Raw genomic sequence first — 27,472 nt, forward strand, 5'->3', positions numbered from 1 at the left:
AARCTGAGATTTTTCATCCCATGAGCAATGCAAGGATTTTAACTGTTGCTGTGAATGAAGGGTGAYGTGGGACAAAGTTATTTTTGATCGGAAATTCAAAATCCTACAGTGAGTTCAAAACCAAAGTAAAACTAATTGATCCAGGTTCAGTAATCCAAAAAGTACTGCCATTACATTTACATATTAATAAATAATACTTGATACAGTTGATAATTTATGTGAAACTGCCATATGACCCAGCATTAATGCTACGAGACAAGAGGGATCAGAGAACACTGAAGACATCAATCTTTTGAAAAAAACACTGACAGACACTTTTGGTCAATATATGTTTCCACATTTAAAAAGTACTTTTTCTCTAAGATAGAATGAGCAAATACAAGTAATAAGGCATGGTTGTTTGCTTAGCCAAGCAAAATAAAATAATTTTGTCAAGTACYTGCTATTTAAGTGAACTAAAAATATTCATATCAGACTATATTAGAGACGGTTTAAGTAGTGGAAAACACTACACTGACCATTGCTTACTAAGGAGCTGTTTCTTACAGCTGACAMTCTCTCATATAAACAAATGTTTTCACGGGGTTACAAAAAAGCCTGCTTGATGAAATGATTCTATTTTATTTAAGCTTCTTCAAGTAACAACCTCAATCTAACTCATTTTTGAAGACAAGAGGTGTCATTCTTGCTTCTCTCCCTCCTTTTTAGGCAGTTTGTATTTTTCGGGGTGAAGATACCCACAGTGTCTAGTCTCTGCAATGAAAAACTGCCATTTAAAGCCATCATTGCCAGTCAAAATGCAGGATTAGGAACTACTTGTTTTATGGCTGAACCATGAAAAGATCTTTAATCCTGTTATTGCTAGTTAGCAGGCATTGCTAATTCCATTTGACACATTTCAGATAAGTAAATATCTCAGAAGAAACAGCCACGGTTGTTCTGCTGAGTGCCACCTTCCTCAGCTTCATTCACATCCGTTTTATAAAGCGTCTCTGCCGCCAGCCTCACTCACTGCTCAACCACCCCCTGAACATCCCCACAACCCTCTTACTCTACTCTGCCATCAGAAGTTTCACATTTCCTGCAGCCTTGAAAGCTGCCCCAACGAACCATTTTTGTCTCGAACGCACGGACTGGAACATTTTCAAGTTCTTGAAAACCTTTCCACCCAGCGGCTCTCTCCCGCTCACGGCTTGCTGGAATTCTACGTTAAAAATGATGAATTTACATTCCCTCACAAAGCATTTTGTGAAATACGGCCATTCACGTTTCTCCACGTAACTAAACAGAATGTAAATCCACATCAGTGATTTCGGGTCGGCACGCTGGCAAGCATCAGTCTGCACCGCCTGCAGCATTTCAGAAGATCAATATCCCCATGCTCAAGGCTGTAAAAACATCTTAGAAAGATTCACCATCACAGTTAGTCATTTAATCGCATCTGTAACTTTGAATATTTGTTATATTTCAAGAGGTGCCATTTTCCGCATGCTATTTGTATTGACGGGGATGGCTATACRCATATTGCCTGCACGCGTATTTCCTGTAAAAGTGCTATCTAACTGCTGAAGTCGAGGACCGCATTCCCATCCGTTCTTGATCATGTGAAAGTGTTCATCTGCGATTATTTAGCTCCTTCACCTCTTGGAAACAAGGACTTGAAGTTAAATTGGTGACTTCTGCCAGGGCACTGAAACAGAGAGTGGAGCTGTACCAGGAAGGATGATATCACCGTGAAGGTAGGCGTGCTGCCCTGGGACGCTCTTTGCCTTGCTCCCTGCAAATCCAAGCTGCAGATTCAGTTAAACACAAGAATTTCAGCTGACTTTGCATAGCCACAAACACCCATCTCCCATCCCTACCAGAGCAACGCATATGTTGCATTAGGGGATGTTTTCAAATTTTCCTTTCACGACACAGACTAGATGAACATTTTTATTTTTTAGGCTGCTGCTGCTGCTTACTTCAGCATCACAATACATACAAGCTGAATTTTTGAACTGTTTTTTTACAGTTTGGTCTTTAAAACTGAGAGAAAGAGAGAGCAAGTGACTGGGAGAGGACCCAGCCTCTTACCTTCCCTAGCACAAACACCTGAACTCTTGAATGCTGCAAGCCAGACAGCAAAAACAAAACTGGGATAAGGTTTATTAATCAAAACAAAAAATAATCCTTAGGCCACAACCTTGCAAATACATGTGCCTAAAATCCTGACTCACATAAGCAAAATTAAACATGTGTTTAAAGGTTTTCAGGGTGGGGCTTTCACATACTCCATTGCTTTGTATATCGTGTTTTGGGCAATGCCATACAAACTACAATTTTCCCTTGCTGATCTATCTCCAGTCAGATATCTGGAACGGGTAAAAGCGCTTTCCTTAGTATACACTTGTGTCTAATTATTACATCAGGAGTGCTAAAATCTTGACTATAACTACTGCATCTTCCAAAATTGCTAAAGGAAGGGCTGCTAACTGTGCATCAGACAGGTATTCTCATGAATACATCAGTGGCTTTGTGCCCAAAATGCTTTCACAGCTCTTAGGCATGACGATAAGAAAATAAATTGAAAAAGGCACAAAGTGGAACCAGGCTATGCTATCTTACATGAAAATTATTATTACACTTTTTTAACCTCTTCTCTTCACCACCTACTTTCCAAGTATTTTTAAAGTATTTTAAATTCTTTTTTAAGCTAAGAACCTTAGTTAATAATGCCGTAAATGGGGATAAATATCAAAACCTATGCCCTTGAAAATCATGTGACTTTTTCTTTTCTTACAGATTTGGCACAGCTACTCACATCAAGCTTAAAAACAAATTAAAAAAAAAGTGTTTCATCATTTATTTTTTAACTATTTTCCAATTAATGAAAAACATCAGTAAGAATATTTTGGATTAGTGAGAGATTAATTCTTGATAATGATCACATTTATTGCAACTGACTGATGAATTAGAGACTCTGCTGATTCTCCTGTTCCATCTATGGCACTAATCCCCCTTCCTCTTCTTCCACATCTGTCAGCCTCTAAACTATTTTTTGACGAATCTTTGTCTAGATTAATTTCTTCCAAAACACTTCTTCATTGCTTGCAACATGCTTCACAACTACACGATTTTCGTTCAGGCTGAGACACTGAGCCCAGCACCCAGGCCGAGCAGTTGGTTCCAGATGGCAGACAGCTGTGAATAGAGACACCTCCCCATGCCACAGCTGGAACAGCTAACCCCATGCCAAGAGCTGCAGTAGTCCCCTGTGCGTCTTTAATCATTTCAACCGCTATAGGTGGAGAAAAGCCATTAAATGACAGGAAAAAAAAAAAAAGAAACATTCCCCTTTTTCCCCTTAGGCGCTCCATGTGAAGTCTTCTGCTTGGTGTGTCCAACACRCAGCCACCCCTCTGAGTGCAGCATGGTGTGAAGACCACAGGAGTAGCTTTTCACTCGCCGTGAGGAGCAGTTTGCTCGAAGCCGTGTGGAGGACCCGCGTGATTGCTTACCCTGCTCAGAAGCAGCGAGCGTGCGTGGCTCTGCGCTCTGCAAAGGGGGTGCAGCTTCTCTACCAAAAGTTGCCAATGGCTGGTGAGCCCTGGCAGGCGGGACAAATCTACTCTTGGATATTTGCATGCATCCTAGAAACACATCCATACAGCAAGGCTCAGACTTGTAGTTGAAAGCAAAAGCCTAATTTTCCTCAGGTGGAAGGGAAACCAGAGCTGCAGTTCCCAGGAACCAGAGACATCAGTCTTGCTTGCAGAGTAAAGCTGCAAAACTGAGAGAGGCAAAATTCCCCTCAAAACTGACAATCCAGCTTTAGTCCTTTCTCTAATAAACACAAGGATAAACTTATTGTACGTGAATATGATAAAGGAACTTGCCATGCAACAAGTTCTAAAAATAAATTATACAAACTTTAACCACACAGGTATATAAACATCAACCACATAGCTATAACAGATTGCCATTTTTGTTCCCCAGTACCCAAAGGGGGACCCATCCTGGGTCTGGAAGCAGCATAACTCATTCAGGACACGCTTTGCCCAAGCAGTATTGACTGAAGATGACAGTATATCCCCATGGTGCTGCTCTGTACCTCATCCATGTATTTCTTCATGCTTCTTTATGTGGGGTGCTCGGCATGATCTAAAAGTCATGAGAAGGCACAAAGATCCTACAGTCCGTAAGTTTGCACATCCCTGATATATTATTTCCACATTGCCTGAAGTGTAACAATAGCAGAAGTCACTAACAAATGAAACAGAAGAAAATTAGGTCTTCACATTTATGAAGGTTGTCTTTAGTTGTCTTCATGCTTATCATAGTGGGAACTTGAACACCTATCCCATAATGGTTAATATATCAGGGACTTATTTCCCTGATTTAAAAAGTGAATCTTTCTAATCCCCCAGAGTTTGAGTATGACCAATTTGTTTGACTTCCTGATTGATACTGACACCACAAATACAGTGTGCCATCCAAAACAACAGCAATATGCAATGCAAGCTGCAAGCATCAATGGGGTTTGCAGCCACAGTTTACTCTTACATAAGTTTTAACAGATCCTGAAATTAACTTTTCAAGATGAAAAGATAACACCAAAAATCCAGTATCTTTTCTTGAAGGACATAAACAAGACTTTGTGCCTAAAAAATGTTGAATTTCTCATACACTCCTGCATAGGAAGTCTGTGAGAGGATCTTGGTCAGCTGGATTGGTCAAAGCGGTGAATCTGCCCAAACTGGAATGTGCTTGGGCTCACTTAAGGATACCTGAGAAACTCTTTTTCAACCACAGCTTTTCATGGAGTACCAACAGCCATATTCTGATATTTATTGCTACTTCAGGCTTTGGGTTGCAGTATCTTCTCTGAACCTCTGTGCTATGAGTTGTATTAATAAGAAGATAAATACAATTGCACTAACATATTCTTAGTCCTAATGACTGTTCAGGACTGTCACCATGAGGATCTCTGAAGATAGCCACTCCCCAGGAACCAATCTAAAACACATTTTGGTGTAGACTTCAGCAAAGTCTGAAGTAAGGTCTGAGAACATGACATCAGGACTGGGCCTACATTTCCAAAACATTTGCTTGTATCTTTTGTACCTGAAGACATGTGAACTCTGCAGGTAATAAAGCTGGTGCATCTGTCTGGCAAGACAGAGTGGCATGGCACAGTGACCCAGGGGAGGGAGCAGACAGAACAAGAATGGTGGAGAGCAAACACAGAATTTGTGGCCAATGGCATGACCAATGGATTTGTAGTTACATGGCTTCATTAGGACAAACACTCACTTCAAGGAAGGTGGCATGGCAACCAAAATCTAAAGCTACTGAGTAGATACAGCTGGAGAAGAAAAAAACAGATGGTAAATGTATCAACATATATTTGGTAAAAAAAATATATATATATATATACTGTAAAATCAGCACTGGTCTCTTCCTGTTTAGGTGAGTGCCCTAACCACAGACTGAGGAAATGTTCATATTCTTCCACAGTCTCTTTGACCAACAAATACATAACTAGTCGAACCTGGAACAATTTCAGTGCTCCAGATTAACACATGTACTGGGGTACATGCCACTGTTTCCTATTATTCACATAGCGAATAGTATGACAAGACTAAGGAGTTTCTGATTATGCCCAGAAGAAGAAATCGAGGCATCTGGGAAACATTGCTGCTTGCAGAACAGGCAGTTGCTGATGACAGCTCTAAAGACTTGGACCTAAAGCATCTTTCTGCAGCCCATCTGCAGCTTCACTCCTGTGTGACCTTGCCAAGGATGTACAGTTCATCACTGTTTGGAYGACCACAGGTGCCTTCAGACTCCAATGCATTACTTAACAGCCCTCTCAACTTCACTTTTTGCTCTTTACAGAGGGGTAATTATTTTTACTGATGCAGAATCGAACGTGGCCCTGTGCATTCCCACAGACTGTCCTGCTAACCAGCTGACTCCCCCATTACCACTGCTGATAGCTACATCGAGGCACATGATCCATGCGGCTTCATCGTTTCCGAAGCATAAGGTAGAATTCCAGCCCTTCTTCTTGTGAGTCTGCCAGCTCATTAGCTGGATAATTAATTCTTCAAAAGCTTCAAGATGTTTTTCCATCTGGGCTTGCCTCTTACCAACATTTGTTCTGTTTCCTGTCTTACCATACATTAACCGGGGCCAAATCCAACTGCCCTGAGTTAGATCAGTCAGCAAAATCTCCAGATGAAATACGTTATCTTGCTAACAACTGTTAATACAAAAGCTATTCACTAGACAGAAAAAAAAGTGAAATAAAAAAAATCACATTCAGCAAATTTTGTACTTTGGTCTTGCTCTTCAGAGATCAAACCATGACTCTGCCAATTCCCAGCACAACACGAAGTCACTGTTGGCACAGCGTTGGCTACTTTGCAGCTCAAACTCATCCTGGGAAGGGAGAGAAGAACCCACAGCAGCTGTATTCCTCCCATTCCTGAGCTCATGTTGGAAGARGTGGAGAAAAGGCAGAGCTGCGCTTCCCTTTTCCATGCGCAGCGAGACAAAGCACACAGCAACGGGTGAATGAGAAGACCTGTTTTACTATCTATGCCACAGCTGAAGGAGCTGGCTGTGTAAGCACGGTTTAAATAGCTTTAATACAGTTAGCTGAACTAGCAGTTAACTAGCAGCTAAAACAAGGATTCAAAGCTACTGCTGCAGGCTGGCCTCGCACATTACTGCTACAGGGAAAAAAGAGCTTGGAGCTAAACAGCTCAATCCTTGTTTGGCAGTGCTTAAACTGCAGAACTATAAATACATATGTATGTATATATACACAGATATAAAATACAATATGTATGTATATATGCATGTATGTGTGTGTACATATACACACACACCCCTATGTATATATGATGTATATCCAAAGAATCAATGTTTCTCAAACTGTGCCTGGAGCTGACAAAAACATGCTGCTCCATACGCAAAGTTTGGAGCAAACAAGTGACCTTAAATAAACAAGTAAATAATAATAAGTGTTATCTTAAATGAAATCATTCATTTTAAAATAATTTTAAGTGATTTTTAGAATAAAAAGTGGCTTAAATTTCTATATAACTGATCAGGATGGAAAATGCACATAGGGAATTGCTTTTGGCAAGAGACTGATTGATCATTGTTGGAGGTTTCTGAACTAGATTGGCCCATTTCTAATTGCCGTTTTGGCCATAATTATGGAAAATGCAGACATATATGCATTTCTTTTGACTTGTAAACAATATTTGAACTATCTGTTGATGCAATTACAGGAAGGAATTAAAATCACACCCTTGTATCCGCATGGAAACCATTTGGCTGTGTTTTTTCAACACTTGCTGTCAAGGTAGCAAGTTTGGTTTACATTTAAGTAGTTAACATATTCGCTGCCATTTTCTGGTTCATAGATCTGAAAAATTATAAAAATTGCTCTACTTGAGAAACTTACAATTAGTTTTCAGCAATTAAAAAAATATTGCAAAGCAGCCAAAGTAACCAGACATTACCATTGCAACTAAAGACCTAGCCTGGCATCTTCTGTACCACACTGTGCAATACCCTCCAGAGCCCTGATAGACACATTTCTCCTAATAAAGCCTCTGATTAGGTTATTCGTAGTCACAGTGTATTGCCTGTTCTCCTCTTCATGTCCAGATTGAACAGACAAATGTTTTCTTACTATGATTTCACTTACTATACCCAAGGGACTTAATAGACTTAAATTGGGATCACCAGATGATTTTTATACCCACTGCACTGCAGATGATGAGTACTTCTTTCTGCCCTTTTCCCTTGGCAAAATCTCATTTAGCTGAAGCAGGCTTCCACTGAAGAACAAGGTATACTTAAGATTACGTGTTTTGTGTTTTGATGCAACAGTTCTGTAACTGCTCTTCTCTTTTTCCCCTCATGTGAAAAAAAAAAAAGCTCATGTGGGGAGGAAAATACTTTCTAAAGTCATGCAGAACTGGCCATACAGCGCCATATAGGAACAGTTGTTTCTTTTACCCAGTGAGCAGCTCCGTACTGGCTATCCAAACTTCCTGGTCCACAACAGAGCTTTTCTATGGCCCAGACACACAGGGCACATGCTGCCGCGAGCCAGGGAAAGGGGACCTGCAAGGAGCAGACCTCCAGCAGGAGGCCAGGCTCCTTCGGGTCCGTGTCTCACTGCAGGAAGGAGCTGCTTGTCCTATGATCTGTGATGGACTGGTGTTACGATGCCATTTTACTTGCTTCCTCCTACAGGTAGAGACTCGAATAACGTTAACCTTCAGCGTAACTCGGCTGCGTGTAGTGTTGGCACAGGGGTCACTGGAGCTGCTGCTGGGCTGCGAGCGTGTTAAGGATGATGGGTAGGTGACCAGGCTGCGTGGGACAATACTGGGTGCTTCCAAGCTTGGAGTCAATTTACCCTGCCGTACATGCGAAAGTGAGAACCGTTATATACAAAACCACATTGAGGAACCTGATTTCCAGGTCAAGCTTTGCCCATGTTGAAATTTGTTTCATTAGTAGCAAGACAAAAGGTCAGTAGCTACCTTTTTTGCCAGTAACAAGCTGTACCAGAAGCTCCACGGAAACAGACTGGGACACTCGCACAGTGAGATGCAAGTGAAAAGCAAGGTGGCAAACTATTACCCAAAACACTGCTAATGCATTTCACCGGCGTGACTGATTATTCTGTTAATGCATTTCTTAGAGATCCTGCCGAGATCCCCAGAACCAAAGAGAATTACTGTATTTTGGGTAATATAAAATGCAAGGAAGTGGCATATAAAGATTTATAAGTGTGAATTTTGAATGGCGAGGGTATTTATTAATGACTTTGTCAGTTACGATTATGCAGGCTTTTTCCAAAATCCTTTTTATACATCTTACATATTTTCTGTCCAGATCACGTATGTTACAGGAGGATAATTTCACAGAAGGTTTTACGGAATAGTATTGCAAAGCAGCTTTACGTTATATCCCTTTCCCCCACATTATATCTGTTAAGTCCCTTTAGACTGTGAGCTTAGGGACTGCAGGCCACAACATCTGACACACTTTGCAATGCAGCTGCTTTGCAAGTCTCCAGTAGTGCAGAAGGGCTCTGATCTTCCCCGTGCAGATTTTTTTTTGCTGGCAAACCTATACTAGTAAAAAATTTTCAGGGCAGTTCAGCTTTGACTTGCTCCAGCTCTTACCCCACAGCTCCATGTTTACCACGAACCACTAAATTATGTGGGTATTAGGCACAGCAGGTGCAATCCTAAGGAAGCCTAAGCAAAGCGTTACTGTAGGCAATAATCTACCCTCATATGATCTTTTATGTTTGAAAATCATCAGGTACATTGCAAAGGAGGCAGAAAACACTTAACAGTTAATAACAAAATGATAATAATTGTAAGCAATAATAACTATATTCACTCTTAAAGGTACCAATTTTCTAAAGATTGTGATTGACCTAGACAGGAATTTTCTCAGGGGAGGCTTTCAAACCTTTTGATTATGTTGTAATTAAGGCAGAGGGGAAGTAGCTGTTGATCAGTTTGAAACATGCAGCCCTCAAAACACACATATCCCAATGCTATACTCCATCTTTTTTTTTTGTCACTTACAATATGTTAATTTTATTTTTGAGGTAATCAAGTTGATGGACATAGTATGAACAACAGAACAAAACACTGAAGCACAACTTCTCCGCTCACTAGATTAATGCCACTGCATCATGGTAATACGTTAGCACAATCATTTCTGAACAACTGCAAATAATCTACAAGACTATTATATTTAATTGCTATTTAGATCATTTCTAAATCCACTGTAAACAATAGAGAGGATACATTCATAATGCAGCTACAAGATTAGTTTCTAGTGCTGTAGAATAAACCAGGGCATGAACTGACAGAGTATCAGTGCTCCGTGGTAACTCTGATGTTTATGTTCTTGCTCTCCAATAAAAGTGAGGAATTATTGCCCTCTTTTTTTTAGATACACATTAATTATTTTGCCTTTCCAGGGATACTGGAGTATGACATTCACTAAATTCACACCCTGCCTAATCCCATGGCAACTTACTCATGAGTGCATACACTCTGCAATATATAATATAAACAAAATCACATATAACATCTGATTTTGGACTTATGCAAAAAACTACTTTATAAATCTCTTTGATTGCACCCAAGATTACAGTAACGCTGCCAGAAGCTTGCCCCCAAACTGACATTTTGGCTCTATTCCTCCTTCCCCATGGAGCTGTCTGAAGAGCTATGCTTAAACTGTGCTGGCTGCAAGACTGCTAAATGCCTTTGAGGGCTTCAACTGCTCAGCCCTTTGGTCTTTGCTCATGTAAGTGATGTGCTATAACACACTTATCTATAGGCAGTGTATACTCACGAACTCAGGCTCCTTGTTCCTCGCATCTACTGATAGCTTGTCACTAATGAACCAGCATGGAAGAGCGTGGACAGAAATGTCACTCTTGCATGCCTGGGTTGCTCCTATAGACTCATAATAAAATTATAACCTACCCTTACCATAAAGTCTTTTTAAATGATGTCTGGTATTTCGAAGGCTCATCTCACAGTGATATCAAGCCTTCAATTTTGCCCAGACTGATCAATCCATAACAGAACCTAAAATCTACCTACCAATTCCACTGCCACRTACCACTTTATGCAGACACACCATTCAATACAAGAATGGCAGTTCTTCTAAAAAACCTCATTATCTGAAGAGACTGATGGGAGAGAAAATTCTGACTAATTCGTATAATGACATTCCTGTTCRTGACAGTTCATAGACTGAGAAGAAACACTTAAAAATAACTGTGTTTGGTTTTTTTTCCACACAAAATTCTTCTGTGTCTGCAAATCCACTGGCACTTGCCATGAACTGTGAACTGAACGTATGTGTAGTGTTCTGTAATATTATCTATATGACCAAATATTACCTATTATTTGCCACTGCTCAAGCCTTGCTCATTTATATAACATAAGTTTGTATGAGCATGTGAATACTACTAGTGAACTATTTATTCGATCCCTGCCACCCAAATAACAAATACTTTGATTTGCACAGGCTTCTGGTTCCCTCCTTAACGTCGCTTGCATCAACTTAGATCAGACCTTCCAACTTCAGTTTGTTTCTGCAAAAATAAGAGTTTTAAGTGCTGGCTGATTCCTGGGTCCTTCAGCCTTCTTTCCTCCTCACCAATCAATGCTACGTGTTCTCTTAAAAATCAACAGTGCACGTAACTAACAGTTTTCTTGCTTATTCTCCGGGGCTGTCCTGGCTTTGAGCTGTCAGTGAACATACACTTTCTCCAGCTACACATCCATGAGCAGCCCTCTGCATCTCACCCGCTGTCTCACACCAAGCATAAGTCACGTTTACGCAGCGCGGCAGGAGTTTCATCTGCTCTCATCCTGCAGCGCAAACACAGCGGGGAAGGCACGAGCCCATTACAGGGGATAAAAGCGTGCAAGGACATTTGTGGGTTGGTGGTGACGGAGTTAAATGGTTCCTTTGCAAGGAAGGTCTGGCTAAAACAGAGAGAAAGAACCAACAAGAGTTTTGGACATGTCCAAAGCTTGCAGTCATAATCTGCTTTTTTTCTCCTCACAGCTGCCTTCCTGCTAGAGCCTCAACAGGGAGTCACGATATCATTATCCATGGTTTGTAAACTGCAAATTTTTAACAAGGACCGTCTACTCCATCTTGACCCATATGCAATGGGTAAAATCCTGGCTGACTGAAGTGAAGAGCCCACAGACCTGAACTGGGCCACGATTTCATGTCCTGYTGACAGCAACCACAAAGGCACGTGTCACGGGGGGAAAGGTGGCTTAACCCCACTGAAGGGGGAAGTCACTGTCACTTCCCCCAACCACAAGCCAGATTAGAAAATAAATGTCATCGTACAGCAAACAGAACCTCCGTATAGCAAGAACCTGAGGAACCTTGCCATGCAGCACTAATTCAAGGGTTTGTTTTTTTTTCCTGCAAAGTTTGTCATTTTACCCTTTTCACTTGCTCCTCCTGAACTCCGTAGGCTTCAGCACCATCACAGAGACTCAGTGATAGAACARGAAAATATCTGCAAGTCTTTTACAGAAATTCTACAAAAGGTTAATGAACAAAATTTGTTTACTGTTGGCTAAAATAATCTCTGGTTTAGAGCTTGAACCGCAGAGGCATTAGTAATGTCAGTTTTTCACATTCCTGTGTTTTGAGATTTTGGCACCTTACCATATTGAATTTTTCCTTTCCTTTTGACAAGGTAGAAAGGAGGAAATAGAGAACAGAGCAGCACAGAATATCTCAGACAAAATCACATATAATCTCACAGATAAAACAGACATTTGAATAAGTCCTAAAGATACTCACCTGCTGTATCACTTGGGTTTATTTTAATCTAGGAACTGAAGTGAGACACTTTAAAATGAAATTTCAAGAGGAACACAGGCAAATGTTGCACCCCACCCTGAGGTGCATTATGCCTTTTCTTTTGATATCGAGTATCAGGTGGCTAAATGACTATGTGATCTGCGGATATGGTTAAGCCTGCAATGTTTTGGGGCAAGATTTCAGAGTTAAGTAAAAATATGTATAAATATGTATAGATTCTGTTACTTAATCTTTCCCAACTTTGATTTAGCAAAAGGCTAAATCAGATTGTGATTTCTCTTCTCATTGATTATTTGCTTTTCACGGGTGGCTGTTTCTAAAGAATCATAGACTTACAGAGTATAATCTTGTTTCTGCATTACAGAAAGCAGTGCAATTTTCACACAAGAAGCACAGCAGTCCCATGAGCCATTGGACTTGCAGTTAATATTAGCTAACAGAAGGAAACGTGAATATTCAGATATGCTTTGTTGAACACATGTTGAACAACAGGATAGTCTAGATGAGAGGGGCGTATTTCTATTTTCATTGCTCCCTGTGGGCTGCTACAAGGAGAAGTCCTGTCTGCTCCCTTCAAACCTTKGCCTATGCTTGTTTGTATGTGTCTTCACATGAGCGTGTGTATATACATACACATATATCCATATGAAAAAAGTAACCTTTCTAGCACAATGATACATCACATTTCCAACAGAGCTATTGATACAAAAGTGCACTACATGCGTGCATGGTTTACATACCAATTCAAATATTAGCCGTGTGCTAGACTAGCGATAATAGAAGAAGAATTAGGGAAAACGGAGAGGAAACATCTTTTATGTCCCATCTCAATTTACTCACAATAAAGCTGCTGGGCCTTTTACTGTTCCACACAAAAAACAGTAGTGAAGGAATAATGCTTTGCTCCTATAAAACACATGATTTTCTCATTATTTCTTGACATCTTCTTCCAGATGCAGCAAAGTAGCTACTCTCACTAAGGGCTAGCAATAGCTAACCTTTAATACTCAACATTTTTAAGCTACCTACAGGCAATAAAGATCATGTATTGTATTTTACAGTTGATGCAAGGACACATTTATTGCATTTCACTAAGCTGAACAAAGCGTCATTAATTGATGAAGCAACTTATTCTATGCTCAGCTCAGGCTTCCTCTCACTTATAAATGTTCCTGCTCTCTAATGGTTACCCTACCGTTCACAAACATTTATTAAATACTTCCAACTTTGATATGTAACAATGTATTTTTCCTGTTTTCCAGTGCTGCCTGCATTTTCTACAGTAAGACTCCCCATACCCCTTTTCCAAGAAAGAGAAAACTCAAATAGAGTATCATTTTTGAAATTACAGAACATACATTTAAAACTTATCTTCTCCTCCAGCTTCATGTATTTTTAAGTGAAGTGGGCACCTAAATATTAATAATTGAAAATGGATATTAATTCAGTAGAATACCTTCAGAGAAACTAAACATTTAATTTTTCGTTTGAAGAAGAGTTTGAATGATTTAGACGGAAAGGAAAAAAACATTTACATTATACAACGCTTGTTTGAGAAATCCAAGAGGATTCTTTGTAGCAGCTTAGGAGGAATCTAGTTTTACTCCAGACCTTTAGGTAGTTCTAATTCCTATGTGAAGAARAACATTATATTGCCTGTGCTCACCACTGACCCAGACAAAAAACAGTTCTGGTACCAAAAAATAAAAATAAAAAAAAGGAGCAGAAAGTTTTTGCTAGTATGCTAGTAAGTGGTTTCCATATCAGGATCTGACCATTTAGCACATTTCATCTTACATGAAAAAAATTATCACAATGTCCAGTCTTGCAAAATAATGCACAATCTAACTTCAACTGCTGCTCAGCTCAGAAGTTGCTGTTAAGACAGTTTTTTTTTGTGTGCCTGTTCTCTGTAGATATTCTCACTTTTCTGCTTAGATCCTCAGACTCTGACCCTGTGAGTTTCTCAGCTGAAATACAGAAATGTGGATGAAAACATCTGGAAGAGAGAATAAAAAGGTTCAGTGGCCTCCTTCATTTCTCATTGCCTTCAGACAGACTTGACTTCAGCATTTGCTAGAATTATAGTCAAATTCCTTAAAGGTTTAACTAGGCAATGCTGAACTGTACAGGTTTCCCTTACTTCGTGGAAACATCTTACGGAAGATAAAGGATCTCCAAAGTCTACTTTGAATTACAGAAGTTGTGTAAGGAGCCCCCATTTTTTTAACTAAGCAATCATATCTGAGGTTAGCGTCACACTAAAATGTTCTTGTTTATTTCTGGTTTTCAGAATAAATTCAAGCAGACGTTTTCCTCCCAGTTTTACAGCTATTTGCCTCATTAGCATCATGATTAAAAGGAAAGATGAAATAAAGCCTTGACATTTCCATATGTGATTTTAAGTTACTCATCTAAAAATACAGCAAGTCAAAGGAGCAGAAGACTTTGAAAAATAAAAACAGCACATTAGATATATTTACTTAGGACTTACTTCATTAGCATTAATTAAACTCCTACTTGGCTGATGAACCCGGAGAGATCTTTTTTTCTTCATTTGCAAATAGAAGTGTTTTTGCCAGGAGGGGGTGCCAAGTACCCACAGTGTTAATTATGCAAAAATAAGACACATGGTGAATAACTTTCCAGAAAGTTAAGTTACCAATTTTTATAGGAGTTGTACTTTGAAACTTGATAGAGAAAACAGTAAATGAAGCTTTCAGCAACTAATGGCTGTTAAAGCATCTGTTCAGCAAGGTATGTGTCTAACATAGTTCTGCTAATTTCTCATTTACTAAAATTAGTCCTGAGCTTTTCTGGGCATTTGGCAAATAAAATACCATCAAAGAACTTGCTTGCTGCAGTATTTCTATTATGCAAACCAGTATGTGAAAGCCACACAAAAAAGCTAAAAGTTTGAAGAGAAGGCAGCTGTGAAGAAATACATCACATTAATACAACAATTTAACAAGGTCTGAAAGATATTTGCATTTTTGTGGGGCAGTAGGTGTTACTAAGCGAGGAAGGAAAAATGAACCTCCAAACAAGACAACCAGGATGAAGATGACTAAAAATAAAGCAGAGGAGCAGAGGTTCTTAAAGTGGTACACTTATTTATGGAAATAAAGGTAGGTTTTGCTCTGTTTTGTTTCCAGGTTTCTGTTTGTTTGCTTGGTTTTTTTTAGGTATTTTTAATATAAGCTGAAGTCCTTTTTTGTTGGACTTTTGATTCTTTTTATAAAAGCTTCAGCTTTTAAGCTCCATTAGTTGTGAGTACCCTATTTCTTTTTTTTCTTTTTTTTTAACAAGAGGGCAATTTTATTTTTTCAAATATTTAAAATACTTTCTAAAAATTGATGAAAGCAATTGGAATCCATAATTCAGCTACAGTCAACAATTGTTCTTTGTGTATACAGGATAATAGCTAATTCTACATAACGTTGACCTCAATTACTTTTAAGCATACTAAAAGCTCATCTAACAGTCATACCATTTGATAACACTGTATTTTGTTGATGGCATCAAATTTTGACAAAGCAAGCTATCAAACTTCTACAAAATGATCTTTTTAGTATTCTGGATAGCTAAGCCATTTTCTTTATTTCTGCTATATTAAAATATGCAGTTATTTATGCACAGACGTTCATGCATAAGTCAATCGATCATTATTTATGCGGATCCTTCCAAATATATAACTCAAACTACCTTCAAAGCCACTTAATATATCACAAGAATAATGAGCTCAATGTAGTAAATAACATAAAATACCTATTACAAATACAAAGGCAAAGTGACTTACGTGGATATACGTTCACAGAACAAAGCGAGAATAAAGGACATCAGACAAAATAAACCACACATAGAACCCAGGCATGACAAACTTAGAGTTAAACTACTTGGAACTTTTGAGAAAAAGCAATGTCAAACTGAACAGCTCCCAAACATGCTTCAACGGGAGCTACTTGAAATCATCTATCGGATGACCGATTGGAAGAGCTACCCCTGCTGCAGGAGGAGGAACGCTCCATCTTTCATAGACAACCGGACATATGCTGGAGACCAGAGGCCAGTTTTTATATTCGGGCTTCTACTATGATCCGCCTCCACAGATCACTACAGCCGGAGAAGTCGGCTCCCTTCTCTCTGCTGCCCCGGGTCAACACAAGCCAAGTCCAGCGTGGAAGGGTGGGAACCTCCACAGCATGGAGCAATCTCTGGTGACAAAGATTGCCTTTAGAGTTCCCAGGAACTGTAAGGATTTATGGGAGTTGAAGGACGTGCCTCTAAAAGTTTAAGTTCTGTCGGCACAAACTGTTGGAGAAGATATGGCCGTAGAAGAGAGGGTTTGGGATGAGATTTGGGTATTGCAACACCAGAACCCTTTAAAACTAACATTCACCTCCTTGATAAAGCCTTCCTACCAGGTCTGGCATAGCTCTTTCTCAGACCCATGCAAAGAGGTCCCTAATCAAGGAAACAAGAAGAGGAAAAACGCCCATGAAATCAACTCGGGTATCGAGTCATGCTGGTTTATTTTCCCTGGAAATACTTACTGCTGTGGTAACAGATTTTATAAAAGTTACATAAACAGATAATCAATTGGTCTCTTTCAAAATCTTGATCAAATGTCAGACTGAACAAATATGACAAATATTTAACAAACAACAGCTCCCTAACAGACGCAGAGCCAGGGGAAGGGCGTTTTGGATGTGGCACAGTTCTAACACAGTTAAAAGACAGCATTTGAAAGAATGCGACCTTGGAAACAGTTCCCCAAAATAACAGCTATGTGACATTAAAATACATTAATTTATTAGATAAAAGTTTGTTCTCCCAAATGGCAAACATTTTCAATTTCACCACCGAAATGTCATGACTCAAACAGCAGATGTTTCTCTGAGCTTTTCTCCTAGTCTTTACAAAATCCTCCGCTCTAGGTAAATAGCAAGAAACTGAAATAACTCACAACCACTGTGGTAGCTTCAACACAACGGCGTTATGACCCGGTCACCTGACAGCTGATATATACCTAATTCCGCTCCCCTGCGCTAGCACTTGTGGTCTGCTGTCCCACCAGGCGACCCCAGCAGCAGACAGCTTGGCCTGATGGGCAATTTTCACAAGGGTGTAAGGTATTATTGTACGCTGACTGCACTGCAGCCATAGTCCTTCCTCTGCGCAATCAGCAGTTCCTGGCTTCATCGAAACAGCCCTGCTCAAATATTTCACTTTTTTTTTCTCTTCATCTTCTTACATTACCTCTCTGTTTGAAACCTGGACACTTCCCCCTCACCGAGGAACTCAAATTAAGATTCCTGTGTAGGCCCTATATTGTTACTTAGGTCTTCTGCAGAACTAAGGATTGGAAACATCTTAATTTACCCTATAGCTGATCCTAGTCCATGTGTTATACACACATCGTTTTGATTTAATCTAGGACTTTCTGAACGGTTATAGAGTGAAGGTAGGCTCTTTGGGGCAGTCAGACATACCTATGCCTTTTGCTTCACATTTCATGGGCTAATTTTGCTGACCTGTCATGGCTGGGTTATTGCTACTCTGCACCTGGAAGGGGGCTATTCATCTTCATTTCAGAGATCTACATATACTTTGTGTATGGGATGGCTGTAGGGTGTGTAGGTCATGAGCCCTTCTAGATGAAATTTCGGTGTGTATCTACAGTTCTTAATTTGTTTTCCACCATTTGATATCATATGTTTTTCAGTTGTAATGAATGGCTCTAGGAGGTTACTCGAGTTAATACATCACAGTCATTTTATTTAGAGTATGCATTCCACTGCTTGTGTTATTTATTATGAATTATTATTTCCATTATTATATGAAAAAGAGAGGGACTTTGGTAAACTCATCATAGCTTATTTGGCAACATGGAGCTGTAAGAGCACAACTCTGAACCCAGACATGCACTACAGATAGCTAACCACTGATGGATTGCCATGCTTTACATCTTCCACTTAATGACTTCATCCTCCTTATCCAGGCTGACTGCCGACTGCTTCCGATACTGCCTTTAATTCAAAATTTACTGATAAAGTGTCTGTTCTAATGACAAATTTTATAACTGAGAACCGTTATGGCAACGAGTCCCCAGTTACACCTGCTCTCTGCCTAGCCTCTTCTGCTGGAATTATCTATACCATCCTGCGTCGGCTAAAGAGGCAGCTGTTCCTTTGGACAGCAGCAACAGCCATTATCCACTACAGTCGTTATTCATTCATGCTCCTTCTACTTTCCTTGGCCACTGCTGAAGCGGGAAGGTGACGTGGCAATGCATTTTTGTCACTTTAGAAACCTCCTTTTACCATAAAAAACATTATTCTTACTGACTCTCTAAGATTCTTAGGGAAGCAACCCTTAAGTATATTCTCATTGCAGGTTTACATCTATGTGATAACACCTGGTACCATTCAGAGTGCACAAAAGATTTTGTGTTTTAATGGAACTTATTATTTCCTAATTCTGCAGACCATATGGCACCATAAAGCCCACAGTGGAGAAGATATTTTTAAAGCATGACATTAACTGTGCTGGGGACATTAACAAAGATGAGTAATGTTATCCTCACTGAAATATAAATTATGCTAACATTTTCAAATTTGGATGAGTAAGGTTGCACCTAAAAACAGTGCTTACTTTTTCACTGGGCTGAGACTCACATAGGAGTCAGCTTGTGCCTGTGTTTGAAAGTATTCATACCTATTTCCAGAATGACAATCCAGGTAAAACAGATAAAGAGTTGTTCTGATTTGTTATTTTTCTAAACCTTGTAATAGCTAGGTTTGTCTCCATCCTTAAGATACATCTCAGGAAAACAAAAAGTTATTTTCTCAGTAATCACTGCATGTACTTTTTGGCTGCACTTTAAATTACTAATCAGAGGTACAGCATAGACAATCTTCCTATAAACTGCAATTTAATTTAAAATATGTTTAGTTCTGCTCAGTTTTGCAGATGCATCACCTTTCTGTTACAGCCTACATAGGTGGCAGCATTTCATAATACTGCCTGGTAAACAACTTATATATTTGTTATCATCAATCCTGTCACTATGTTCTCGTTATAGATAAATTAATGTGGTTAATAATTAAAGTATACCATGCATGTTCCAATTACTTTTTTCTTCCTGTTTCTACTTGCTTAATGCAATACATTCCAGCCAGGAGCATTTTTTATATACCCACCATCTTGACGAATGATTTAAGCAGCAGGGTATCTTCATCCAACTTATAACCTCTCCGTGTGAACAAGTCACATCCGCAAAGATGAGATCAGGTCTGCAGGTCTTAATGAGCTTATTAGAACATTGTAACTAAGACTATCTGGATTCCTTACTTAGAGACTTGAAGCAAATTTTTGTTAAGTCTTTTTCTTGCATTCATCTACCACCAGCACAGGTCTGTTTAAAATCAGTGCTGTTCCTAGAATCAAGATTTTCTTCTTCTCATATTGAGGTTGGTCATAAAGAATGACACATGTTCATAAAAAATTGTAAAGCTTTTGGTAAAATGAAACAGATGAAACACAGCATTGTTGTTTTTATTTTGAATTTAATGCAGCATGTCTGACCTTGGCAGTAATTTTTGTACTGAAATGAAAACAACACATTTCATTGAGTGTGAATTCATCACATCCACTTTTAGATGTTAAGCTTCTTGCATGTGCTCAAGGTTTTCACTGATCCTGCAAATAAAAACTTCTCTTCACATTCAACTTTCCTTCTCTCATAGTAGCTTCCATAAAGATGGTTATTTTGAGAATCACTTGAGTGCATATTTAGATGAACATGTGATTCTTTCCATAATTGTGCAATTAAAGACTTTGCTTATTGGAATTAGACTTATAAAACATGTTTATGTGCTTTTTCTTAAGGAAAACCCCCTAAAGCCTATAACAGGACTGTACCTTTACATACCTCCCAACAGAAATATACAACAAAACTTCTCTTAAGGCTTTAGATTTGTATTTTTACTTCAGTCTGTCCGGAGTAAATACATTATTAAACTACTTGTACCACAGCATTTTTAATGACTGTGCTTACCAGTTGCTGTCCTTGGATGCCCCATGCTGCATACTGTAAAACTGAATCCTCTACTTCTGGAGGGTTTAACTCCCAAACTTCCCTTGAAAAAATGTAAAGATTTTTAATTGAACACACTGGCATCACCTTATTTATAGAACCACTGACAATCGTAATGTATTGAAAAAACAATGTGACCTACCTTGTGTGTATGTTATAAATCACATATGAAGCTGTATAAGAATAATGAAAAACCTGTGACAAAAAAAGAAAGCATGAGAATTATAAATACTGGCATCAAAGAATATCATTATTATAGTCACAGTCTTCTAATACATATGAACACTGGTATCCTTATTACTGAAATATTTCCTGTATTAATTATAAACAATAGGCTTGAATCAGGGTTTGAATGCTGTATGAAGGACATGCACAGTCCTCTATTAATCTAACCAGTCACTGAACCTGAGCAATACCTTCGCAGGAAAAGTCTCAACCAGACAAATCTGTGTTCTGGTTTAACGAAAGGATTTTTAAAAGAAAAGAAAAACACATGCATTAGGCAAACAAATTATGTTCTCTTGTATTTCTACATCAAGGTACGGTCAAAATCAAAATACAGGTTAACACAGTTATTTTTGCAATCACTTGCAATGTAGATAGATGCAGGGTCAAACGACAGTGCTCTGACCACCCTGCTATGTATAGCCCAACCGACCATGTTGCTTCAAAATCAGAATACAAAAGCCTGCTGGTTGCTGGGGCTCTGTTTGGTGTGGTTTTCCTGAAATGTGGTTTCAGTCTGATTTTGCCTGGACTTCTTGGAAATTCAAGGAAAGTTGGTTAATCTGAGATTTTTCAGAGGAAATAATCTGGGTAAAACAAAGCCATTTGTCAGTAAACCTTCCTAATTCGTGAGAAAGTTTCCAGCAACCTCTGATCTCAGAGAGCTCAGGAGAGAAAAGCAAATCTGATGTGGAGTCTTATGCTGCTGTCGTTACTGGTTGAAAATTTCTGTTGAAGTCAACTGAAATCAAAAGAACTGTCATTAAAGCACAAAATACCAAGGCCTGACATATGAGGAGCCAAAAGATCAGTGCTGTAGAAGAGTATGAGACAGCATATAATGTGATGTACCAACAACCTGAAGGACTAAAATCTTTTAAATCTAAGCATCTATTGTACGTATTTTCCCTGAAGTCAAATAGTTCGCTATATATGTATATATGTATATATACACATACATATATACMAACATATATATATAGCTAATAACAGACATTTTGCTAACTTCCAGACTTGGGTGATTTATTTTAACCTAGTTCATTTCTTTAACACTACAGCTCACATTATGAAAATAGAATAATTTCATAGTATTAATTAATTTTATTATGATGTATTGAAATTACTTCATGTTCTTAGAACATAAAATGTAATTGTGACCAGGTATGACTGCACTAAGAGAAATTCTTCTTTTTAATGTAAACTACTGTCAGAAAGAAACATTAGGTGACATTTACCAGACTTTCAGTGGCTTTACATGTACGGAGTTACAGTATCTCTGCTTGGCACACGGAAGATGCATTTTTGGACAGCATCAGGCTGGTTCCAGTTAGATGAAAACAGATATTTCTGCAAAGCTGAAACCCTGATGTGGAGTATTTGTTGCAAACTCTTTAGTTTATATTATCTGTACCATGAATCTTTCAGTATCTTCTCCAAAGAGAAGAGACCAAAGAGCTCACACAGCTGTGACCTCGCTTACAAACATGAATTCAACCATCTGAATTTGCAACCATCGCACACCTGAGAGGGGCTTCAGAGGCTGTTATTTTGACTGGAGGTTATTCAGTAACAGTGATCTGAAACATCCCTCCGCTGACTCTGTTTCCATTAAAACACACACCAAGAAATTTAGCTGACACCACAAGTCCACAAAAGCCTGTGAGATTAGTAACTACTTTATGCTACAGCCGAATTTCCCTCCTATAAAATCTCCCTTGCAGACAAGAATCAGTTCCATTCTCTAAGCCTATGGTGATTAACATTGAAAGTGTTGCTTCACCGAAAAGAATCACACATATACTGATAATTATGTCCCAAATTGATTTTTTTTTTATTACAGCTTATGATAAAGTTTTTGATCATGCAAGGTATCAGCCTCTTCTGAGAAGTGCTAAGCGTGACAGAAATAGAGCCGAACTGTAATAATGTTGTGATTATCGTAGAAGGTACAAAGACACTAAGAAGAATATTCTAAGAACATTGATAACTACTTATTTTCTCTAAATAGCTATGATATACCTATCTACTATAAATATCTCTATACTATATAAATATATACTTATATACATAGTAGAGTATTTGCTTAGATACCACAATGTTTAATTTCAGTAGGGTTTGTGGGAAAAATTAATCCTGTAACAAAACAATGACCCTCAAGATAGAATTATTCAAGTATGCACCGGTAAGACAACGAGACAAACTGTTGGCTTCAAAGTTCCTGCTTTCTTTTATATATCTTATTTTGCTAGAGGTAAGAGAGGGCAGATCAAAGGGCCATAAGCAGTTAAACCATGGTGGTTTCTGCAGAGGGCACCCATTGCCCGAGGAACGTGGTAGTGCCGGCAGCTGTGAAAGGGGACCGTCCTGTACAGCCAGGGCCAATGCAGAGCCTGCACGAACTGGTCTGCCACCCTTCCAGAAACACCAAAAAGTGTATCGCACAGCATTACCGGAGGGCTGATGGGTATTTTGAATAGAAGCATTTAAAAAGTAAATTGCTAGACAGAGTACCTTTTAACAAGAAATGCTAAAGTAATAAGTCATTTTGATAGCTTTAACAGAAAACATACTGTAACAACAGGAAGGGCACTTTATATCCCACTTAAAATTCTCCTCTTTTCTTGTAATAAAATTTCTATCTAAATGTTTATGTAAACATATTAACATCTTTCTGTTAAAAGTATTACTACCTTTGCGAGAGCTCCACAACCAGAGGACACCACCATTACAGGAGGTTGCTTTCAGACAGAATGCTGACATTTTTCTCAAAGTTATTCATGTTAGTTTTATTTTTTAAAAGGAGCACTATGAATCGATAACAAGTAAGAGGTTTCCTAATTCATCCTGCTTACAATAGCCACATACTGAAACACAACCATTATCTAAAAAAAAAAAAAATGTGAGGGTGTAGGGTATCTTACTTCAACCCCCTTATATAATAAGCGCAGCCTTCCTAGGATGCTCTAGCAGTTTTGTATAAAGGCTTACCTGCAGCTGAATCACTCTTTTGGGGATGTCCACCCTTCTGGTGAACCTTCAGCTTGCACAGAGCCAGGTCAGTGGCTGGGACCACAAGTGTATCCCTAATGCACTGCACCTGGCAGAACCCAGGCAGGAGCCCAGCTGAGGGCACCAAGCCTGACACTAACCGTAAGGAATATCAGTGACCCCCCAAATACCCCCCAAAATACCAGGAGCAAACCTTACCCCCTGCCACCCGGGATGCCCTCTCGGAAGAGACATATGCAGGCTCTGCCCTACAATTATCTTTTTGTGGAACTTGCACCAATCAGAACAAATCTGGCAATTTATGCTGGGGGTTTGCAAAGACACTGAGGGCTCGGACGGTCACAGATCCAGACGTGTTGTCCCCTCTCACTGCCTACCTACAGCAAAAGCTGTTTTTCTTCTTCAAGACTCAAATCTTAAGGGCCATCATTTCTTTTCTGAAATATTTTCAAACATTTCTTATATCCCATGCCTTCTAACTACGGCTGTATTCAAAGACTAAGCTAAGGTCAATCTTTTAAGCATGGGCAGTAAATTACTTTAGCTGTCAAAAAAGTGACATATACTGAAGTAGTGTGAAACTCAGGAAAAGGGAGGGAGGTTGCAGTGGAAAAAGACTAGTTTTCTAGGTATAAAGAAGAGAATCAATTAAAGAATAAAGAAACAGGAAAGGTCTCTAGGACGTAGAACAGACCTGGTGAGCAAAGCCCTCACTCTTTTTCTTTTTTAAAATATTACATACATTAGAGTCATTTCTGCACTGTCATATCCATGGAGGAAAATGAAGAAAGGAACATGCCCTGGTATTGTTCAATTATATAATACATTTTAAGGTGGGACACTGAAAGGATCACAGAATCACAGAATCACTGAGGTTGGAAGGGACCTCTGGAGATCATCTAGTCCAACCCCCCTGCTCAGCAGGGTCACCTAGAGCACATTGCACAGGATTGAATCCAGGCGCGTTTTGAATATCTCCAGAGAAGGAGACTCCACCACCTCTCGGGGCAACCTGTTCCAGTGCTCTGTCACCCTCACAGTGAAAAAGTTTTTCCTCATGTTCAGATGGAAGTGTCTGTGTTTCAGTTTGTGCCCATTGCCTCGCGTCCTGTCACTGGGCACCACTGAAAAGAGTCTGGCCCCATCCTCTCGACACCCTCCCTTCAGATACTTGTACACATTGATAAGATCTCCTCTCAGCCTTCTCTTCTCCAAGCTAAACAGGCCCAGCTCTCTCAGCCTTTCCTCATAAGAGAGATGCTCCAGTCCCCTAATCATCTTTGTGGCCCTTCGCTGGACTCGCTCCAGTAGTGCCACATCCCTCTTGTACTGGGGAGCCCAGAACTGGACGCAGTACTCCAGATGTGGCCTCACCAGGGCTGAGTAGAGGGGGAGAATCACCTCCCTCGACCTGCTGGCAACACTCTTCCTGATGCACCCCAGGATACCATTGGCCTTCTTGGCCACAAGGGCACATTGCTGCCTCATGCTTAACTTGGTGTCCACCAGCACCCCAGGTCCTTCTCAGCAGAGCTGCTTTCCAGCAGGTCAACCCCCAACCTGTACTGGTGCAGGGGGTTATTCCTCCCTAGGTGCAGGACCCTGCACTTCCCTTTGTTGAATTTCATGAGGTTCCTCTCTGCCCACCTCTCCAGCCTGTCCAGGTCTCTCTGAATGGCAGCACAGCCCTCTGGSGTATCRGCCACTCCTCCCAGCTTTGTATCGTCAGCAAACTTGCTGAGGGTGCACTCTGTCCCTTCATCCAGGTCATTGATGAAGAAGTTGAACAAGACTGGACCCAGTACTGACCCCTGGGGGACACCGCTAGCTACAGGCCTCCAACTAGACTCTGTGCCACTGATCACAACTCTCTGAGCTCTGCCATTCAGCCAGTTCTCAATCCACCTCACTGTCCACTCATCTAACCCACACTTCCTGAGCTTGTCTATGAGGATGCTATCCTTACCTCCATGATTGGCACGGATGCTTGCTAGGGTTCAGGCCTTTCTGACAACTAAATAGCTTGCATGTTTCTGCTGTGCTAAGTTGGAAATTGTTCCACACACTGTTAATTTAAGAACTGTGAAAATGGCTTTTTAGATAAGATAGACGGCACACCTCCTCCTCAATATAACTTATTTAATTTTTCTTTTGTCACATAATGTAGGTAGCAACTATTCCGTATCACACATTTCTTCTGCATTCAGAGTCTTTCATCAATTTATAAACTGAAGACAGGCTTTCATGTAATGCTGCTCAACACTGAAAAAAGTTATCTGCATTTGTGTATGAAAAAAATCAAATTACAGAACTATTTTACAAAGGACACGAAAGAAAAAGGTGAAAAAAGTAGCTTCAAGACAAATTGCTCCAGTCAAAACACATTGAAATAACAATCTATTATTCAGTAACAGCCAACAATAAAATGCCCACACTTATCAATCATGATCTGAACTTTTAGATGACATATTGTTCTGGGTTTTATATATCCTTTATCTTCTGTCTTTCAAGGAACGTCTTTGTCTTTCTAAGGTTTCTAAAAATGAAATATTGTCATGGAACTCAATGCATAGCCCAGCAAGATGTAGGAAAACAAAGTGCAATATATGCTTAGCCAAATATACTCCACTAATTCTGCAATACACTCCACGAAATACTCAGTTTGCTGTCCTTCGGTGATTTGGAAAACACCCCTCGGCAGAATACTGTTTGTGCTAAAAAGCTGCCAAGAAAACCTCACTAGCAGTATTTCCACAAGATGATGAGGGCCCTCAACTCCAGGGACACTGAGAAGAGCTGAGGACGTTACAGCCCCAGGGCACGACCAACACCAAACGTTCAGGGATGTTAAACACCTTGATGCATCCTAAATCCATTCCCTGCATTATAAACCAACTATATTCTTTCATGTGTTATTTATTTTGAGTGATAATGATAGCTCCTTGCTCGCTTGGCTTTTTGCAGGGTTGTAAGCAGTGTTCTATATTTTCATTTTCAGTCACGCAGACAACCATACAAAGTGTGTAGTCACACTCTGAACGAGTCTCTGCACTTCTCAGTGCTGCTATACTCTAAATTCTCCTTTAAGATTCAAACGAGACTTCTCATGGGGCACGACAGCGCTCAGTCTGAGCAAGAGTGATAAAAATTGCATGTAAAACAGAAATATTAGCATGTGCATCACGTTCTGCATTAACAGTTTCAGTTATCCCAAAGTTTACCAGCCAAATGGGATATATTTATGATACTCAATATTCCTACTGTAGACATGTATTTATTTTTGTACTTAGTAAATAGTAAGAGGACTACTTACCCTTGGAAAGCCATTCCCTTCCCATTAACTAAAAAAATGCAGCGGAGTGTCATTAAATAATTAAAACTGCACACTATTCCAACATGTCCATCCCATTTATCTCAAAACACACACATTGACCTGGGAAGAGAGAGGCAGCTTCTCAGATTGGAAGGTCTGAAACCATACTGATCTTTATGATATCTCAAGTGAGATATTAGATCTTTTATGGGTGAATTTACATTTTTGATCGCATCGAACACAAATTCTAGGGTTTTAAGAGAAAACCAGTCTGAATAAAAATTGATTATATAATTATTCTAAGAATTAAAAAAGAATGACTAGGTTTAGTGGCAGGAAGTTTTAACTGTTGCAGTATATGCATGCCACACAAATAGTATTATTCATAAAAACAGACAGAAGAAGAAGCAGCTTTT

The 27,472-nt window shown here is 39.5% G+C and overlaps 1 protein-coding gene across 3 annotated transcripts in view; it reads right to left on the reverse strand.

The window, feature by feature from the left end:
- Positions 1 to 27,472, reverse strand: part of DPP10 (dipeptidyl peptidase like 10) — a 227,879-nt gene that overhangs the window by 54,044 nt on the left and 146,363 nt on the right. For all 3 annotated transcript variants that reach the window (XM_026089010.1, XM_026089009.1, XM_026089011.1), the window contains 2 exons: positions 20,652 to 20,704; positions 20,471 to 20,552 (listed from right to left, as the gene is read on the reverse strand). In XM_026089010.1, coding sequence (XP_025944795.1) covers positions 20,471 to 20,552; positions 20,652 to 20,704 — 135 coding nt within the window. The remainder of the gene's footprint in view (positions 1 to 20,470; positions 20,553 to 20,651; positions 20,705 to 27,472) is intronic.

Source organism: Apteryx rowi, unplaced genomic scaffold, assembly GCF_003343035.1.
Source record: "Apteryx rowi isolate R43461 unplaced genomic scaffold, aptRow1 scaffold_8, whole genome shotgun sequence".
Lineage (NCBI taxonomy): Eukaryota > Metazoa > Chordata > Aves > Apterygiformes > Apterygidae > Apteryx > Apteryx rowi.